Source organism: Setaria viridis, chromosome 4 (genome assembly GCF_005286985.2).
Source record: "Setaria viridis chromosome 4, Setaria_viridis_v4.0, whole genome shotgun sequence".
Lineage (NCBI taxonomy): Eukaryota > Viridiplantae > Streptophyta > Magnoliopsida > Poales > Poaceae > Setaria > Setaria viridis.
In genome coordinates, this window is record NC_048266.2 from 36,606,713 (window position 1) to 36,626,344 (window position 19,632).

At 51.2% G+C, this 19,632-nt stretch overlaps 4 protein-coding genes across 4 annotated transcripts; 1 reads left to right on the forward strand and 3 right to left on the reverse strand.

The window, feature by feature from the left end:
* LOC117851389 (AAA-ATPase At3g28580) lies at positions 1-2,081 on the reverse strand. The gene has a single exon (XM_034733197.2). The coding sequence runs from the start codon at positions 1,950-1,952 to the stop codon at positions 402-404; it is 1,551 nt and encodes a 516-aa protein (XP_034589088.1). The 5' UTR covers positions 1,953-2,081; the 3' UTR covers positions 1-401.
* A 6,003-nt stretch (positions 2,082-8,084) lies between these two features.
* On the reverse strand, positions 8,085-9,725 carry LOC117853913 (homeobox-leucine zipper protein HOX18). Its single transcript, XM_072292958.1, has 3 exons — positions 9,062-9,725; positions 8,867-8,946; positions 8,085-8,761 (listed from the first exon to the last, which is right to left on the reverse strand). The coding sequence occupies exons 1-3, from the start codon at positions 9,425-9,427 to the stop codon at positions 8,506-8,508; spliced, it is 702 nt and encodes a 233-aa protein (XP_072149059.1). The 5' UTR covers positions 9,428-9,725; the 3' UTR covers positions 8,085-8,505.
* A 4,764-nt stretch (positions 9,726-14,489) lies between these two features.
* On the reverse strand, positions 14,490-17,226 carry LOC117851639 (probable protein phosphatase 2C 59). Its single transcript, XM_034733495.2, has 8 exons — positions 16,809-17,226; positions 16,224-16,351; positions 15,912-16,010; positions 15,672-15,830; positions 15,327-15,413; positions 15,145-15,236; positions 14,997-15,071; positions 14,490-14,894 (listed from the first exon to the last, which is right to left on the reverse strand). The coding sequence occupies exons 1-8, from the start codon at positions 16,853-16,855 to the stop codon at positions 14,727-14,729; spliced, it is 855 nt and encodes a 284-aa protein (XP_034589386.1). The 5' UTR covers positions 16,856-17,226; the 3' UTR covers positions 14,490-14,726.
* On the forward strand, positions 16,926-18,779 carry LOC117853686 (uncharacterized). Its single transcript, XM_034735981.2, has 2 exons — positions 16,926-16,976; positions 18,105-18,779. Exons 1-2 carry the CDS (start codon positions 16,926-16,928, stop codon positions 18,777-18,779), a joined length of 726 nt encoding a protein of 241 aa, XP_034591872.2.
* The last annotated feature ends 853 nt before the right edge of the window (positions 18,780-19,632 follow it).

The following is a 19,632-nucleotide window of genomic DNA, read 5'->3' on the forward strand; positions in this document are numbered from 1 at the left end:
TTGCTGAAGGTGGAGCTCAATTTTTTTTTGCTTTTAGTCATGATAAAGTATTGCAGTCTGCCTGCCTTTTTCAGTACTTTATTTACACCTAGGCTGAAAACGAAATTTAGCAACATAAACCATTGTTGCACGAAATAAACGAGCTCTGCCATGTTCGTTTGTGCCGTCGTGCCTGCTTGATCAGCGTCCATCATCGCCTACATGCTACGACATAAACCAGTAGACAACCCAACACAAAACGAGAGGCAAACAAACACCCTATCTACACAACACCAACAAGTACAGACGAAGTGCCCCGTCATACTCCATCGTCAGCCCAGCAGCATCGATCAAACTAGTGGAAAGCTGACCAGGCAGCCACGCGTCATAGCCGCGCCGCCACGTACGACAATTCCCTGGCTTCAACAATCCGTCGTATCCTCCCCCGATTCGCCCGGCGCTACGGCTGCGGCCGCCGCGTAATCGTCACGTCTCCGCCGAAGCTCGCCCACGAGCTTCCTCAGGGCGGCGGCGGCGCCCGTGCCGTCGCAGCCCATGAACACCTCGGCGATGTCGGCGGGCGTGATGCGCACCCCGGCGGCGGGTGCGAGCAGGTCCTCCGCCTCGGCCATGAGGTCCCTCACCGTGTCCGGGTCGTCGCCGGCGTCCTCGCAGCCCTCGTCGCCGACGCCGAGGTAGTTCTTGGCGAGCACGCGCAGCGCGGGGGGCGTGCAGTAGCCGAGCTCGATCTTGCGGTCCATGCGGCCGGGGCGGAGCAGCGCCGGGTCCAGGCGCTCCGGGTGGTTGGTCGTGAACACCATCAGGCGCTCGCCGACGCAGGACGACCAGAGGCCGTCGACGAAGTTGAGCACCCCGGAGAGGCTTATGGATTCCCGCCCCACCACCGCCATGGCCGCCGCGGCGGCGGGCGAAATCGCGGCGAGCTGCGCCGCGGTCTCGTCGTCGGCGCCGTTATTGCCGTTCTTGTTCTTCTTGTTGCGGTCAGAGAGGTCGAGGGAGCAGTCGATGTCCTCGACGACGACGACGGACTTGGGCGTGGTGGAGACGAGCAGGCGGCGGAGGTGGGAGTTGGTGGGCACCGTGGTGAGCTCGAGGTCGTAGACGTCGAACTCGAGGAGGTTGGCGATGGCGGCGACGAGGCTGGTCTTGCCCGTGCCCGGCGGGCCGTGGAGCAGGTACCCGCGCTTCCACGCGCGGCCGACGCGGGCGTAGTGGTCCCGGCGCGCCGCGAAGCGGAGCAGGTCGGCGCGGATCTCCTCGCGGAGCGCCGGGTCGACGGCGAGCGTGTCGAAGTTGGACGGGTGGGAGAAGGCGTGCGAGGTCCAGAGGCGGTGGTGGTCATCGCCGGGGCCGGTGGCGCGGTTGGTGTACAGCCGTCGCTCCCGCGACTTGAGCCGCATCCGAGCGGCCTCGGCGATGAGGTGGGGGATGTAGTGGTCGTGGATGAGGTCCCGGTGCTGGCGCGGGAACTGCAGCTCGAGGGTGCGGTGGTCGCCGCCGCCGCCCCCGCCGTGGCCGCCGCGGCCGAACACGCCGTAGGGGCTGTACCCTCCGCCGCCCGCGCCGCGTTCGGCGGTGCGCGCGGTGGAGGTCCAGCGGACGCGGACGCCCTGATACGTGTCGTGCGTGGTGTGGGAGTCCGGGAGGGAGGCGACGGGGCGGTGCGCCTGGCGGGGCTTGTGGAGGCGCACGGCGGGGGCCGTGGCGAGGCAGCGCTCGCCGAGGTAGAGCTGCGCCGAGTCGTAGAGGTCGTTGGCGCCGCCGCTGGCGCCGTCGGCCTCGTCGATGAGGATGGTGCCGCTGGGCGGGCGGAACGCGGCGGCGACACGCGCGAGGAGGCGGCGCAGGCACATCTCGGCCTCCGGAGGGAGGAAGTCCCGCATCGCCGTGCGGAACACCATGAGCGTCGCCAGCAGGGACCCCAGCGACCGCCAGTCCAGCACCATCTCCATGACGGTCGGCTTTCTTGCTCGCTCAGTTGCTCACTTGCTCTATGGAAGCAGGGTGGAAGACTGGGAGTGGAGGGTGAGGTGGGGGTTTTATGGAAGGGTATGCGCGCGTCGTCGTCGGATTCGGAGGCGATTCGGGCGTCGGCTCCTCGGGTTGGGTGGGGACGGAGTGGTGTGGAGTGGAGTGGTTTGGCTGTCCGCGGATGCGTCGGCGAGGTGTGCCGGGGCGGCACGTTTCTGCTGGGTGATCGCGCGCGCGTGCTTTTTTCGGGCCGGACGGGACGACTTGACCTGCCGGGGCAACGAGCTAGTCTGCCACTGCCACCACCGTAAACGAGCCGATGAGAGACGCTGCTGGTTCACGTTCTCTTTGGGCCTTGCATCGTCGGAGGCCGAGGAAACGGACGGTGCACACGCCATCAGCACACGTCAGTTGTGGTGTGGATGACGAACGAATCGTGAGGCTGACGGGGAAGGAATAATACTGGGTGTGCAAGTGTGCTGTGTGGACAATGACATGGAGCTTGCTCGGCAGATGCTATATGATCCCGTTCGAGCGCCAAAAAAGCTAGCACCTTGTTCCAACGTATTGCACCTCTTGTAACAATTTCTCTCTCCTCCATGCACCTCCTTAGCAAATACGTTGGAGCTGACATGGGGCTCAACTGCTCAAGCAGGTTCGGCCTGCAAAGACTGCCGGGTTCCAAGCTAGTATGGGGTTTAATGGGGGCCATGGCCCCCCTTATGCTCTATATGCAATTTTGTGTGCACGTGCAATTGCCATGTTAAACTATAAGGTATTTAAAAATGTCACTACTTGACTTTCTCTTATATTCTATGTGATTTCTGACTCCGTCTCTACTATTTTTTTTCCCTACGCGCGTGCGATCGTGTCAAGCAGTGCCTGGTTTGGCGCGTTCTGAAGCTTGGGAGGAATTCTGAAAGCCTTGTATGGTTAGGTGTGGAGAGGTGAACGAACGGGACAAGTGAAAAAAAAAGGGGGCAGAGCCATTTTTGATCCGCTCCAGCGGAAGGGACAAACCGCGGAAGAATCATCTGACTAGACCTCGGTCATCTAAAGCCGCTTTTCCCTACGCTACAATCTACGTGCAAACGACAGGCACATGACCGAAAAACTTGGCACCTACGTTTGTCGAGCCAATAATTGGAACAGATGTACGAGCCAGCACGAGTTCGTGGCTCGCCGATGCCATGATGGTATGATCGACCAGCACTGCACCGTACGTGATAAACTGTGTGATCCCTAAAATCCAAGAGCAATGATCGTGTCAATCCCCACAAGTTTGATGTGTTCTCGCCTTCCCTTTTTGACCGACTAACCGCAGCTACGTCTTCGAGCACCTTTCCAATTCGTCATGACTTGGAAAGAGACGCATCGTGCCGTGAAGCTTCTCTGAAGCTTCCCGGTAGCCACCGGCGGCAAACTTGATCGAGCACTTGCTAATGCAAGTGCCAATAATATTACCAACAACCTATAGATGCTTCAGTACAGCCTTCTCATGCGAAAAACCCAAGCCTTCTGAGAGCATGCTTATTATCTTCTTAATGGCGATAAGCAGGAGCACTTTAATTAGCAAAGAAAGCATACATTTTTCTCAAAAAAGAAAGAGAATAAAGCATGCATGAGTCGGCATCCAAACAGTACGGGACCAAAGTGGCAAAGTGTTAAGTGCATGCCGTCCACATCATCACGAGCTAACGATCGACGACACGAGGGACGACGATCTGCACTGTGCAGCTTGGTTTGTCGCCGAGCACGACCTGTCGTCCTCGCCTTCGCCGGTACGTCGCCGTCCCTGCCGCGGTGCTGTCGGCACGCCGATGAGTCGGGCGTGCAGAGCCGGCGATATCCTATTCCAACGGCGTCGTGTCCGGGACGCTGTACCGTGGCGTTTCATGGAGCGGGCCCGTCTCTCCTGGGAAAGTTTTTCACATGTTGGAGCGTTGCGCTTGTGCCCAATTGCATCGCTTGTTGGACTGTGTGACCTGTCATGCGCGGCTTCCTCTCGATTCTTTCAGGATAACGCCGCAGCAGTTCTGATCATAGAAAAAAAAATAGACTCACCGGAAAAACCGTGAACCGGTGACCAGACCGGTTCGGTTCAATTAAAAGATTGGTCATGCAATTGGATCGGTGCGAACCATCGAACCGATTGGTTTTGTGTCGAACTAGTGAACCAGTTTTTTATGAATCAGTGAACAACTCGATGTTTGGACATCAGTTTTGGAACTTGGAACAATAGACTATTATGTTATTTCTATGTAATCCTATCTATAATGTCATATGTGATATGTTTTGGTAATAAAACTTGCATATTACTCATATAAATCATGAGAAATAAGTATTATATTGATAAATGATGAACCACTGGTTTGACTAGTGAGCCACTGGTTGGACCGGTGAACCAATGAACCAGTAGCTTGGCCGGTTCAATCTCCGGTCCGGCTTTTCATTCTATGGTTCTAATCGATCCGGTCCGACGATGTGCCCCCAACAAAGTTAAGGTTCCCTGTTGTGTCACGAGAACGACAGCGCTGTAGCAGCATCTCACTGGTGTGCATGTTGTAAATGATCTGACCTGCTGGCGCCGGAGTTTGTTCAGTTCAGTCCTCTTTGATTGTCAACACTCCTACGTGAGTCGGCAGCAGCAATGACAGACTCACAAACTCCATATGCTTAATCCCTGCACTTTGCGAAGTACGCACGTGGAGTGGAATTGGATACCTTTACTCATGCCCATTTCGTTTTAGCCTCGTAGGTTAGCCTCATCCAGACTCATCAGAGCAAGTTTAATAACAGAGGCAAGCTCTTGGCTATAAGACAAGCCACAACAACTCCTAATAGTCAAGCCATACAGCGGTAATCTTCCTGCTTGTCTCCACTTAAATGTAAAAGTATTTTCTATTCTTTATGGGTCCCAGCTTCTCATCTATTTTCCAATCATTTCACGCCACCTCGTCTTGCATAAGCACTTACCCCATGCAAAATTACTTCCGTGCTTTGGAGTCTGTGAGGAGCTGATCGACGCATGCAGCGCCAAGCTCCCTTCGCTCTCATCCCCTCTCTCTTCCAGCTCGACACACGATGCTGACCTGTTGGGCGATACGCCCATTATTGGGCTAGCTCTCAGTGATCGCTGTCAGTTCGACGTGACTTTTTCAGAAGTACAACTTCCTTCCGCAAATAAATGACGTTCATTCAATCCTCCGGTTTATATAGTTATGATCAACTATTTTTCTAAGAAGTTCGCATGCATTGTCCTGAAGTTACAAGTTCACATGCACTAAATTCACACTCCGATAGCCATGGCTGCCTAACAATGACATGCAGGTATTAGGGCATGTTTTGGTTGGCGCCTTTAGTGAGATTTTCTTAGTTATTACTGCATATGTCATGTGTGGTATTTGGCTGCTACCCTACTATCACGTATTCCTTACCTCAGGCAACGATGCTTATGTGGAGGTGCACGACAGTTGATGCTCGAGAACTCATTGCTCATTTGCAGTGGCGACGTAAGAGGGAGGCTGAGGGGGACCTCCCCCCCCCCCCCCCCCCCACCTCAAATGGTTGATGTAAAGTAACAATGTCACGAATTTTGACCATATAGAAATGAATGGCAATTTTGCTTTTTTGCCCCACTAATTAGCCATTGGGCTCCCTCATGGCTTTACTCTAGCTCCATCCTTGCTCATTTGTCACCCCTATCTCTCCGCCGTGATGAACCTCGCTCAATGGCCTAGCACTCTCATCCTTGCTCAATGGCGTAGCACTATCATCCTCCCAGACCGACGTACCCACTCCACTGCAGGCAATGGTAACCCTTTCACACTTACTGTTTGATAGTAATTAGTGGACTTATAAGCATGTAGGTTTCTGAGGTCCTTATACCGTTTGTTTGGCATGCTTTTATTACAAGTAATATCCAAATAGACCAAAAAAATTACATAGATGGTATAAAAAGTTTAATTTGTACACATGGGACACAAAAATGTTCACCTAGTCTAGTTGGCAAGAATTATTCGGGAGCAATAGGTGTCCAAATGGAATGAAACTTTGTATATGAGGAATCAAAAATTTATACTTCTACAATAAATCACGCATATTTTGCTTGCAGAACAAGTTGTACACCTAGCTTGAACAAAGTTTATACACCACAAATAAAATTATGCGAAGTCATGGAACAAAATTCTATACACATAGTTAGTTTAGTTATGTAGAACACAATATTATGAATATAGGTTTGTATTTACTATTTTAATTTGGTGGACTTCCTGTTGTGGGCCACATGTTGCTGGACTCATTGGCCGTTAACGGTCCACTTTCCGAATTTGTGAATTTGTGATCTGAGGATTCCCTAGCCTCGCCGCTGGTTATCTTGTCTGAAGCAGTTGAAGAGAGGGGTGGTTACTTTTTTTAACAATGGATGAAAATCCGGCTTGAGACACCCATAAAAGAGGATGTATGAGACCACAATTATTACAAAAGGTAGCCACTAGTACAACGCCAGTACATGTAAGAGACATGTAGCTTAAAACAAAAAAGAAAAGGATCCTTCAACTTGCAATTCGAGTAGTCATCCTTCATGACTTGCTTCGTAAAGTCGATTCCTGATGATCCATCTTCACACCAAGTAGGGCAAGAGTACTATCAGAGCTTGACCAATTCCAAACAATGAGAGGTACTTCCATCAGACTTTTTCATCAGCTCGCTAATTAAGGCTATGACCACAAACCACTGGATAGACAAAATCAATTTCCACGGCTAACACTGAGTAGAGAAGACATGAGAACTCCGAAAATGATGCCTCCAATGAGGGCACGATGCCACTGGTGTCGACGCCGCCCGTCCTGCATGGACAAGGTTTTCAACAAGAAGAATCCAAGACACAGGGGGAGCAGCCATGATAGACGCCTCACAGGAGGAGTATGACGCCCAAAGGCGTCACCGTCGTCGGTCCATTGGATCAATGAACAATGGCTTTCGCTCAAGTGCTGCCCCAAAGTCACCCAAGCGTGTCCCATACCACACCATCGTTGATTAACACAAACGGCTATGCCTCCACGTAGCACAACAAACATTGCAGCCCTCATCGACGAAGTGTGTTCCATACCACACTAACACCTTTGGGACGAACGCAAGCCACTGCGCCACCATTGCAGCACACCATCCTTGTCACAGCGTAACCTTCTGTCGATGAGGAGCGTCACATACCACGCCTATACCATCTCAGGCTTGAGCGTCCCCGTGCTGCCATCATTGCACACGCACCACAACATAGCCTTCAAAGATGACGATGCACGTCCCATAACATGCGCCGCCGCCATCGTAAGCCTCGCCAAGGTGCCACCGATACGATCAAAATTACCAAACTGCTGCGAAGATGAAAGGATCTGCTTCGTCATGCCGCCGGCAGTGCAGGAGCCGCAGCACACGGCCACGAGCCAGTGCTTACGGACACAGTTACCGCTCCCGTAGGCCTCCATCGCCATGGGCGCCACCGCCACCCTGCCGGCTGTTGCCCTCGCGCAGGGGAGGGGTGGTTACTTGTGGTGGGTTGGGTTTAATTGGGCTGGGGAGTAGCTTGGTATGTATTCCAGTGTTGACAAAACATGTTTTCTTTTATATGCTTTTTTTTCTACCTCAGAGATAAGATTGCAATCAAGTGTGAGAAACGTACCGCCTTTTTTTTTCCTTGTTAGACATGTAGTCCAGTCAGAGGTGCTATGATTTCCTCATGTTTTTCTTTTCTGATCATTTTCGTCACACTGTTGGAATTATTTGATCCCACCAGAAGAAAACTGTGTAGGTGGACAGCAAAACCGGGTGCTGCTTACGAAACATATAGAAGGCGGTAAACTGGTAACAGGTAATAACAGTTGACTCGTGAGGGGTAACCGTACTTGAGAAATACACATGCATGAAATATCTATCAGAATGCTCACAACTCTGGCAAATGAGTATTGTTATTATGCCAAGCCACTGGGGAGACTGTAATCAGCTAGCAGCTGAAGTAAAATGATATATCAAAGACGACAATACGAAAATAGAGAACAAATACAAGAAATCAAAAAGGCTATGTTCTTCTCCAATCCCAGAACTAGCGATGACTGAATGCATGGTTAGTAATATACAGTATTGCTATATGTACTCCAATGAAACATAGCAGGCATAACAAATTAAGAAGAAATTCGCGTGTGGCTTTATAATTGCAGTGTGCTACATGATCTTTGGGTTTGTCCTAAAACTCTAATCAGTTTCATAACTGATTGTATTACAGCTATATCTCATCTCTATAGCACAAGGTTTGCATGCTGCATCCTGCATCAGCATGCAGAATTGCAGATCATATTATATAACTAAAGCGACTGTGTGTAAGGGCGTCAAAGTTATTGCTTGTCTCCGTCTCTCCGACCATATACCATGCATGCACACTTATCTACACAATCTCACATGAAACCTCGAAGTCTCAATCAGATAGGCCATGCTTATCGAAACCAAGCACCAAAGCATGCTTCGATCGGCTTCGCTGAGAAGTCAGGAGGAGTAGCTGCTGGAGCTCTTGCTTGTCTCGCCGCCGCTCGTCGTCACGGTGACCTTCTCGCAGGACGGGCAGACGCCGCCCGCCGCCGCCGCCGCGCCCCGTGGGAACTGGACGTAGAGCCCAGACGCCGCCGCCGACGACCGCTGCAGCTGGGCGAGCTCGTGCTTCAGCCGCTGGTTCTCGCCGGTGAGGCTCTCGCAGCAGCGCTTCAGGATCTCGCAGTCCACCTCCGTTTGCTTCAGCTTTGTTCTGAAAGATTTGCAGAATCAGAACACGAGATCGCAAGTTCAGAGCATGCAGGTAGACAGCAAGCGCAGATGTTTATCTTTGTTCTCTTAATTTCCTGGCACATACCTTGCTCTCCTGTTTTGGAACCACACTTCTACCTGTCTCGCGCTTAGATTCACCCGCCGAGCGAGCTCGTGCTTCTGAGCCTGTCAAGCGTCGTGAGAGAAGCGATCTTTTCGTCAGAGATGTTCTACTTCTACACACACTACATCATGTTCATGCCAATAAAGTAACTGATACGAGGTTAGAGCTCATGCATACGTGGGACAGTATGTTGTGGGCGCGGAAGGTGTCCTCGAGCAGGGTCGACTGCTCCTTTGTGAGCCGGAGCTTCTTCCTCGTCGCCGCACCGTCGCCACCGTCGTCGCTCGGGCTCAGCTCGTGCGACCGGCGGCCGTCATCGTCGGTGATCCTCAACCTCTTCCGAGCACCCTTCTCTGCATTAGTGCCCACCGCAGCTTCTTCCTTGACGCTCTGTGGGAACAGCAAGTCGAATTGCAGCGCCGACGACCTCCGCTCGCCGTGGCTCCTCTTCATATCGCCGCCGCCGCCGCCGCTGCCTATCCCTAGGCCAAGCCATGATTTCCCGAAATCCTCGGCCTCCATGGCTAGTCTAGCGCTAAACATGGTGATGGTGTCCGAGACTTCACAGGTCGCCCGGGTAGATGAAGAGGAAGCAGTTCACAAATGGTAGCTAGGATTAGGGAGCAAGTGAGTAGTAGCCGGCGTACGAAGGTTCGGCGTTGCTTTATAGCTGCAGGCAGGCGACTACTGTTGATGCCTGGGAAGGAAACAATGGCAGGACGAAGTCAGTTTCGTGTGCGAATTGAAGACGACAAGAATACCCAGAGGTTAATTCTAATTCTAATTACAAGGAGAGGGCGTTTTACTTGAATACAGGGATCGAGAGAGATGGATTGTATCTGCCACCCGCAAGTTAATGCTCCAATTGGACTGAGATGAGACACGAGGAAGGCAACCGGCTGAGACCAGGAGGGCCGTTTCCCGGTCTCCCGCGAATCAGATGCAAGCATCGATGGTTCCTGAAACCGACGACATTTTAAGAGGCTCTCATTTTTCAACCGTAGACGGCAGCAATAAAAGATGAATAACCCCTCGTTTTTTATCTCTGTGGAAAATGAGAGACTAGCAACGAAAGGCCGTACGTGTGATGAGAGTCAGCTAGCTATTGCTAGCATAGTACTGCAAGTTGTGAACTCAACAGGTTATGTTCTCTGAAAACAAATTAAAATACAAATGGTACACGTCTATCTTGTCTGAATGTACTCTGGAGAAAAAAACGCAGCAGGCTGAGAATCTGTTCAAAGTGCATCACCTGTGTCCTCTACAAGTCCCTTCGCTGGCCTTGGAGATCAAGCAAGCGGCACAGGTTCAGTGCATGATGATGATGGATATATGATCCATGTCTGCACAGGCATCAACTCATCTGCCAAAGGCCTTGTTTAGTTGTCAAAGTTTTGAAGGTGCCAAATTACTGTTACAGCATTCTAGTACACTGTAGCGTTTCGTTTGTATTTGTGAATTATTGTCCAAACATTGACTAATTAGGCTCAAAAGATTCGTCTCGCAAAGTACAACAAAACTGTGCAATTAGTTTTTAATTTCGTCTACATTTAGTACTCCATGCAGCATGTATCGCAAGTTTGATATGATGGGGAATCTTCTTTTTGCATAGTGCTAAAGTTGAGAGTTAAGGTGACCTAAACAAGGGCAAAGCATGGGAAAGATTGATATCAAAGTCAAGAGTTACACAGCATACAACAGGTCAGAAAGAAGAAACAGTTGAGCCCAATCTCTCTGCACTGATTATTCCTAGGACACTCTCGTAGTACTGTACCTTTTGTCCTTGTCCGCATTTAGATGGTTCCGTTCATGGAACCGAACGAGCTAAGTGAGCTCGACCTGCATCGATAATGGCGAGGATGCACCGGTCATTGTCCGGCGGCGGCGGATGTGCCGCATTCGCTGAAAATATGATCAGCGACACACCCACACGTACAACCCCAAACCGTTCACGCAAGCCAGAACAAAACAACCCTTTGTCTGCCAATCTCGCCGGCTAGCTCAGAACAAAGACTCTGAAACCATCGATCTCAGGGCAGCAACTTTTTTTTTCATAGGAACCCGGCCGTGTTCTTACTGCGATCACTTGCGCCTCTTGCGGCACCCGGCATGGCATTGTTACTGGGGTGGAGGTGGTTGAGATCTCCCCATCATTTGCTCGAAAATTCAAGCGGTCAAAAAGGAGGGGTTTATTACCCTTGATGCAGAAGCTTCTGAACTTTTAACGCTCTAGCTGATTTCTCGTGATAACATATGCTGATTTGGAAAGATTCGTCCGGTGTTCTTCACTGTTTTCGCATGATAATGTATTTTTGTTGGACTGATTCGTTCAAAGACATGGGTCGCCTGATTCAACCCTTCGATGCCTACGTTTCAGTCGTCGAATCAATGAGTTTTGAACAGTGTACAGACAGTGTGTGTATATAGGCAGCCACCAAAGCTGTCGACGAGGTCTTCTTTTAACCTAATTAAGATTCCTACCACAGCTCTTCTTTTTTTTGTTTTGCTCTTTTGGATTTGGGTTTTCAACCTGACCTTTTTCACATGATTCACCTGTGTGCATGCAGGTGGAGTTATTTTATTTATGCCAAAAAAGAGGATAAATAAAGCGCGCCTCGAGAAACATGTAATGCCGAGAAAGCTGAATTGCGGTAAAAAAAAATGAAATGCTAACGCGGCGTGGAAAGTTTAGTTTGTTCAAGGGAATATTATGAAAAATATGAGGCAAAGACTATATTCTATTTTTTTTTCCCTCCCTGGTAATCTCAAATCGGCAAGAAATTAAACAAAAACGTGTCTCTCCATTATTGTGTTTTTTTCGAAGCACGCGTGTCCATAAGAAGTAGTAGTAATCGGGGTTGCATGAAGCACGGTTTGTCTAGTCAGAAGAATTCCATCAACTCCTAATGTTTTGAGGTCAGAAGAGTTCAACTCCTAGTGCTTTCAGGTCATCTCCTAGGAAGGAACGAGCCTTCCTATGAAACGGTCCTCATCATCTGAACTGCTACTGCCATTTTCCTCCAGATTTAAACTTTTGGACAAACTAAACTATGCTTCTTTTCCTGAGACAAAAATCCACGAACTCATCAGACTGTTGCCTCAGCTTCATGCAGTGCCCTCCCTTCCCAGAAGCTTCAGAGACGTCGTCTCAATCGCGGCAGCTGTTACGTTGCTTGTTCCATCTGGGCCGGAGCTTGAGACTGAGACGTCAGACGCCTTAGAACCCATGCATCCCTGCCGCCTCGTGCCATCAACCGGCTTATAATAATGCTAATCGAACACTAATCAGTGCAGGATTTTGACTCATCTATACCTTTCTCCTGCAGACAGGTTCAGCTGCTGCCCACACGTCAGCATGGATGTCTGATGTCTCTACTGCTGGTCATTTCATTGACCGGCCGGCCAAAATGTGCTTGTTGGACGGTCAATCAGGGCACAGAGCTCCACCTGCACGCACGCACGAGGAAGACCACCAGCAGCAGAGCTCTGAAGAAACCGATGGTTCCATCTCCATCTCCTTCTAATCTTCTTCTACGAAGCTCTCTCCGGTGGAGTGAGTGACAGGGTGACAAGGACTCTCAGGCTTGTTTGCTTCCAGCCCCTGGAGAAAACATGTCTGACCTGAAAACTTGCTTCAACCAAACGACGCACTCCTCGATCGAGTTGCCTGTGCAGGCAAAAATCGAACACCTTCACACGCCCACATGCCTGTAAGTTTTCACGTCTCGAAGAAAAATTTAGGTTTCCATCGCCGAGCGAGGAAGTCGTCGATCGTACGTTCGTCCTCGAATGCATGCGCGGCCGGGCGCCGGCGACCATCGGCCGTCGCGTCGGTGTCCCGCCCGTGCCGTCTCCGCCGAAAAATCTTGGACCGCCGCTGGCGCGCGCATCAGGGCTAGATTTCGGGTGACGCGCGCGCGCGGGCGGAAATGGTCGTGTCGTACGTGCCGCGGCTTCCTCCGGTCGTCCGCAGCCCGCACGAGCGGCGCGGCGGCTTCTCTCCCACAGGAAGAAGCACGGACTGCACGGCTGGGGTCCAAACTTCAAAGGTGACGGGACAGTTTTTCTAATCTAGGGAAAAAAAAACTCTAGTTTCTTGTTGTGATGATGATGAGATTTGCTACCGTTTACTTTGTGCAGCGGCCGTACACGTACTCGGGGAAAACCTGCAGGTGCGGTGCACGTATTGACCTATCCGTCCTTTTCTCTTGCGCAGACCATATACTGTAACTGTCCAAATTCCAAGTGTGCGACTTTTGTGCCAGTGAAATTCGTAAATTATATTTTAGATTACTCTAATTTTTTTTTCTAAAGGTGTATTAGGATTTGGAGAAGTTTTCTAATTTTATCATCCAATTAGCTGTGCAATCGGCTTTTTATCGAATTTGACTAACTGTAAGTCAAATGCTAAATTTGACCTGTTCAAATATTAATATTTCTTATAAAAATGCCTAACTCTTATCCATTGGAAATAGTAACTTTTTCTCGAGCAGACAGAGAAAATACTGCAAGGCGGCCTGGTCAAAAAGCCGCGCCGTAGGCAGCCAGCGGGCCTTAGCACCTTGGGCTCAACCGTTCTACCGCGCGCGCATGCCGCCGAAGATGAAGGCAGCAAACGGGCCTCTCTACCGTTAGCTCGCCGGAACACCTACTCCTTTCCCGTTAAACAGAACCGTAGGCTGTAGCCCAGCCTCAAATTGCACAGGGACGCGCCCAGGAAACAGACGGGCCGATCGGGGAGGGCGAGAAATACGTACACAGCACACACAGCCAAGGCCCAAGGGGACTTCGGGATTACTGTCTTGGGCCACAGAGCCAGTTCCAAACGTATCTGCTTAGGTTGGGCCCTTTTTCATTGTGGTCCATGGTCGTCGATCGAGCTGGTTCGTTGTGCAATTCGTGGGCCAATCAGTGCCTCGGGTGCAGTTCACCGCTTGGGCCCGACCGTTTCATCAGATGGCCCAGCAGCCGCAGAAATTTAACCGTTGGCGGCTGGGCCGGACTCGCGCCCGCCTCGACGGGTGGCATGTTCGGAAATAAACGCAAATTCGTGGGCGTCCGCCTAATGACAGGCTTATAAAGCGACCCGCCCCCCGGTTAGGGTTCGCAGCGCCAGCTCCGCCGCCTACGCTCACGCGCCGCCGTGCCGCGCCCACCGCTCGTCAGGGATCGATGCGAGTTGTGCTGTCCTTGCTTCTATCTTTGGCTTTTGCTTCTTTAGTTTCTTCTTGGTTTTTGTTTTTGTTTGATTTGATGGTTCATCCGAGGGGAGAATGGCGGCGATGACGAAAAAACATGGTTCGCTCGTCTGAATGGCGGGTTCTCACCTGCCTTGCGGAGCTTAAAAGTAGTCCGAGCCCAACGCCTCCTGGATCCATCGATCTTTATTTTATGGTGCTTGTTTCCTTTTTTGCAATCTTACAAGTTTTGGTTTCTGATGAGAAGGCGTGTTGCAATGATGATAATCTTCAGTCTCGAGAGCAGGTCTCTGCTCGGTGAGCCTGGGAAATAATCTCCATTATTTCCTCCTGAGCGGTTACCTGAGCAACTCCCAACAATCACCCTCAGTGCAGAAATAATCTCCATCATGCTTTGGCACTGGCAATGGTAGTTTGAACTTTGAACAAACGTTTGATTGGGGAATCGATTCCATTCTTTCCCAGATTTCATTCCAAGATACAAACGCAAGTGACGTTCGTTTTACATTCACTTGCAGCATAAAAATAAAACAAACATGCACATCACGCTGGTTGACTGCATCTAGAATGAAGCAAAGTGCATAAAGCAAAGTAAAAATGTATGCTTGTGGGGTGTCACGACAGAACAGCAAGCTGTGATGATTTTACGAGGCTTGGTTGTTGGTGACCCTGCCCATCCCGTTGTTCTGCTCCAGGAAGCGCACGACGACGCAGGTGATGTTGTCGGCGCTGCCCCGCTGGGAGGCCTCCGCGAGGAGGCGCTTGGCGGCCTGCTCTGAATCCAGGATCGGCTTCACCATGGCCACGGCTTCCTGCAAGCAGAGGAGGCAGAACATGAAGAAAGCTTGGCTTCAAATGAGCTCATCGAACCGGACACCTTAACTTTTCTGAGGAAGGGTTTCGTGTTGTTTTACCTCGTTGGTCACCACGTCCCACAGCCCGTCACTTGCAAGGATGAGGAACTCCAAGGAGCTGTCCACAACCTCCTCCTGAACCAGACAGTGGGTTTTTCAAATAATGATGTGCATCAATTGCTGCAGAGAAACCAAAGAGCTCGCAAACCTTGATCTCTGGATCAGCGACGACATACTGCTTCAAGAGCTTGTCACCAAATGCTCGAGAAACTGCAAGAACACCACCTACACGCCATGTTCCTGCCAAATTTTCACAGATCAAAGTTATCGATGATTTACGAGTCGATATCTTGTATTTTGGTGGCCAGTAAACCAAGGAGGTAGACATACCAGCCCACATCACAAAGCCACCAGCTTCCTCTATCCTCTGCCTCTCATCCGTCTGATCTGGCTTGTGATCTCTTGACACGGCTATAGCTGCAGCACCAACAAGAATGAAGCTCATGGGTTGCCAGAAAATTGGATCACAAAAGGCCAGTTGTGCTTCGCGCGACAGTTTAGTTACACTAACTTAACCAGCAAACATGCCGTTAAACAAATTGGTTGCATGTAGAAACTTGAATTCTACAACACGTTAGCTGCAAGCTAGTTATCACAAATGAAGGGCAAACAAGGTCAAAGAAGCTGAAATGCCAGAAACATTGGCAAAATAATGTACCATGGGGTTTGACTTACCATCCCCTCCTCTGCATATGACCGCCCTAGAATCCCCAACATTTGCAACCACAAGGCGATCACCTACAAGAATAGCTGTGGAGGCGGTCGACCCCGCATCTCGATGATGGCTGGTATCAGCTTTCAGAAGTTCTGAGTCGGTGTGAGTGTAAGTTTCAGCTGCAGGAGGACACTACCAGCATTCAGACTCCAAATTTCAGAATTCTTAAAAGCCATAGCAAGTGCAGAGAGTTATAGTACCAATAGCAGATTTGGTATCACTGAAGAATTTTGGGTGCTTGATTAAATTGGTGAAAAGGTTTTGCTTGACAAACTCTGCTGCTCGAGCTCCACCGTGGCCTACACGGGGAAAGAAATCGGTTAGCAATCAAACAAGGGAACATGGCCAATTTCCCCCACCAAATGTCTGTTCTGGTTGACACTAGAAATTGCTGGTATAGGACAAGTCAATATTACTTGCTTGACGCTAGAAGTTGCTCGCTTACATTGTCTACACCTAAAAATGTTAAAGTGTCATGAATTTTCGATTAGAAATAGGCTGCATCTTATTACCGTCGAAAACGCCGAACAACCCAACTGTCTCTCCATCGACACCATCTACTCTGGTTTCATAGAAGTCTTCCATGGAAGACCTTTTCCCAGGAGAGCTTGCGTAGCCATAGCTGAACTTGCCGTTTTCACTGCCAGGATGAACAGAAGCATTTGCATGAAACAGGCTTATTGGACATCAACAATTAACCATAGTACATAAAATCGCTAGGAGCTGTGCAAATGGATGGTTAATGTACAGTTTCAGCAGATCCATGAAAAGGAAAATATTCTAGATGCATGCTAAAATATTGGTCCTGCCTGCTTCTTTCTGTTTGCAGATAAGTCTGACTCTCTCCCCACTTAACATAGCCTAGTAGCAAGAAACGTTTTGAAAAAGATGGAAAACAGAAAGGCAACATCATGCACCTAGGATCCTAGTACTCCTCATCAGCAAAACATAACATGGCAGTCACGGATTCGCTGAGAACTCGATCAGGTTAAACAAGGCCGGAGATAGTGACAGCTTTAGTATGTCAATGAAATGTTTCCAAAGATTCGGGCAGAGGCAGAGCAAGAAGAAGGAAGCAGCGAGAACGGTGATGGCACCTGAACCCTCCGCCGCTGACGGGCGACCTTTCCCCGGCAAGCCCCATCACGGCCGATGACGGCTCCCTCGTCCCGGCAGCAGCTAGCACGGCAACAACGACGGCGAGGCCAGAAACAATGGCCGGCCCCGGGAGCTTCTCATGCGCGCGCCGTAAATGGAGGAGGCAGGCAGGCAGGCAGGGCTCGTGGGCCTAAAAGGGCGGAGCGGACGGGCTCGATGCGCGGTGGCGGGCGGCGGGCGACGTGGCGGCAGCCGAGAGGGGGCTCGTGGACGCCCCCGCCACCCTTTCCTTTTCTTGGCGCGTCGCTCCCCTGCCTGTCCGTAGTCTCGCCCGTGTTGGTTTTGGTCTCGTCGTGGTCCTCGCTGCCCTCCCTCTGCTCCGGCCCGGCCTCGATCTCCCGGGCCACTGTGCTCGAGCTGTGAAGTGATTTGCCGGCGCGTTGCGTAGTGTAGCGCGCTGCCTGCCGGCACCGGTGGTGGCGCGCCGCGCGTCAGCTGGCTGCTGGCTTTGGGGCGCGAGGAAGAGGCACGCGCGGGCACGTGGCACGAGCCCGGCGACGGGGGAGGACACCTGAGCCACCCCGGGATGGCAGCGCCGCCGTCGAGATTCAGTTGCGCATCGCGTTACACGTCGAGGTGCTGAGCCTTTTTTTTTTTTGGCTTTTAGGAGTTGACGTGCTGCGATTGAGTAGCGGGACCTTGTCGTACTCGACTGCTCGTGGGGGTTATAATCCAGGATCGAGCCACTGAGCATCCAATTTCTTTATCTGCATGTCCATTGCTGAAATGGAAACTGTTGGGAGATATTGTGCTCATGTGGCACTGTTTTCAGCTTACTAGGTACAGGTTTAGGGCATTTTGTCCAGTTTTTCTACTGATGAAAAGGTATGCAATAATCTGTGAAAAATATTCTATTAAAAATGAGCTGTATTATTTATAGGGATTAGGCTTTGCCAATTTCTATGGTCAATTTGTTAAAAGAAATTTATTTGCCTAAAATTAGACCGAAATCATTCACAAAAGACCCAGTCTTGGATATTCTGCAGCTTGGCCCAACGAATACTTTTTAGTTGGCCCAACAAATTTCACCAGCAGGCCAAGAAATACTTTCGGCCGTGTCAGCAGCACGCGTGAGGCCTGGAAGGCCCACACACGCCACGGAAGGGAGTCGGCAATTCCGAAGCCCGTCTTGGCCACCGCGCGCGCCATCACCGCCTCCGATTCGAACCGACAGCACCTTACGTCGGCGGCGCAGTCATAAACTCATAACCAGGCTTCCCAGTCGCCACGCGTAGCTCAACCAGCCCAGATCCACGCCTCTCGCCGCCATGGCCGCCGCCTCGTGCCGCTGCAGCAGCGTCGTGTTCGTGGGCAACATCCCCTACCACGCGAGCGAGGAGGAGCTCCGCGCGGCGTGCGAGGAGATCGGACCCGTGGTGTCCCTCCGCGTGGCCACGGACAAGGACACCACCAGGCCCCGGGGCTTCGCCTTCGTCGAGTACCTCGACGACGAAACCGCCCTCAGCGCCTGCCGCAACCTGCACGGCCGGGCCCTCCGCGGCCGCGACCTCCGCGTGGGCCTGGCGCGGCAGCAGGGCGCAACCACCCGCGACGACAAAGACGACGACCAGCCCGTGGGAGCCGAGGACGCCACGCACGCCGCGTCTCTGCTCGCGCCGGGCGCCCGGCCTAGCGGCGCCGTGACGGCGTACCTGGCGGGGCTGAGCTGGCGGCAGCTGCGCGAGTTGCTGGACGCGCTGGGGCGGGAGGACCCGGGCCTCGTGGAGCGGGCCAAGCGGGAGTACGCCGGGCTGGCGACGCTGGTTGAGCAGGCGCGGGTGCTGCTCGACGTACGGCGCCGCGGCGGCCAAGGGCAGGAGGAAACGCGGCGCGGGCGGCCGGGAGCGGCCCGGCGCCTCGCCGGAGCCCGCCGACCAGCAGCCGCTGAAGCTGAGGCGGCTGGAGGATGACAGGCCCGTTCCTGGCGTCGTCCGCCGCTGATGCTCGATTGATCACTTGTTCCTTTTACTTTGGTATAGAGAGAATCACGAGCATCGGCATTGGCAAATTGGGGAATTGACGGTTCGGCACTCAGCAGAACTGGACCAGTGTTGATGTTTTGTTGTTTTTTGGTTTGCCTCTCGTGTTGTGTTCGATTGTGTGTTGTGTAGGCAATGGATGCTGAACAACAAGGCAGGACGACGCATACGGACATGGCCGAGCTCGTCCATTGCTTGCACTGAAAGGCACAAGAAAGCTGTGCACCATCCTCTGGATATATGATCTTTTGCTTTGCAAGGTGGAAGACCGAAGATAGTTCAGCAATTGATCCTTTTAATTCATCAGTGGACACTGATACTTTCATGGTATAGTCTTGGTTACAAAAAAGTCTGAGAACTAGTCCTGTTAGGGCTAGTCAAGATTGCTTATCTTTGCATCTCTCCTTCCTCGTTTATTTATTTTCTAGCATAATAACATACACTGTAGATATTGTGCTAGGCTTTCATTGCGCATACTCACTCATTTATTTATCTTTGCATCTCTACTATCTCATTTATTTTCTTTCTAGCATAATAACATATAGACATTGTGATAGGCTTCCTTTAAACATTGCTCTCTATGCCTTCTCATCTCATTAGTTTTCCAGACATGTGTTCAACTGAAACCATAACTAGAGGCCTAGAGCTATACTAGTTACTTTTTTTCTTAAGGGAGCTAGTTAGTTCTTGTTGCACCCCATATGTTGTGATCCTATATATCTTACTTGCTGGTATTCATAAGGAAATATGCTAACTGTGCATGTTAACTTGAAACTTAGTTTTT

Excerpts from the sequence above, each read along its gene's own strand:
- LOC117853913 (XM_072292958.1), bottom strand. The coding sequence starts at position 9,427 with ATGTTTAGCGCTAGACTAGCCATGGAGGCCGAGGATTTCGGGAAATCA. Across the intron at positions 8,947-9,061 it reads CCCACAACATACTGTCCCAC|GCTCAGAAGCACGAGCTCGC; the intron begins GTATGCATGAGC and ends GACGCTTGACAG. Across the intron at positions 8,762-8,866 it reads TTCCAAAACAGGAGAGCAAG|AACAAAGCTGAAGCAAACGG; the intron begins GTATGTGCCAGG and ends CAAATCTTTCAG.
- LOC117853686 (XM_034735981.2), top strand. The coding sequence starts at position 16,926 with ATGGCCGGCCCCGGGAGCTTCTCATGCGCGCGCCGTAAATGGAGGAGG. Across the intron at positions 16,977-18,104 it reads GCCGTAAATGGAGGAGGCAG|CTCAACCAGCCCAGATCCAC; the intron begins GCAGGCAGGCAG and ends CGCCACGCGTAG.
- LOC117851639 (XM_034733495.2), bottom strand. The coding sequence starts at position 16,855 with ATGGGGCTTGCCGGGGAAAGGTCGCCCGTCAGCGGCGGAGGGTTCAG. Across the intron at positions 15,072-15,144 it reads TCGCTGATCCAGAGATCAAG|GAGGAGGTTGTGGACAGCTC; the intron begins GTTTGCGAGCTC and ends TGTCTGGTTCAG. Across the intron at positions 14,895-14,996 it reads GGGACGTGGTGACCAACGAG|GAAGCCGTGGCCATGGTGAA; the intron begins GTAAAACAACAC and ends CTCTGCTTGCAG.
- LOC117851389 (XM_034733197.2), bottom strand. The coding sequence starts at position 1,952 with ATGGAGATGGTGCTGGACTGGCGGTCGCTGGGGTCCCTGCTGGCGACG.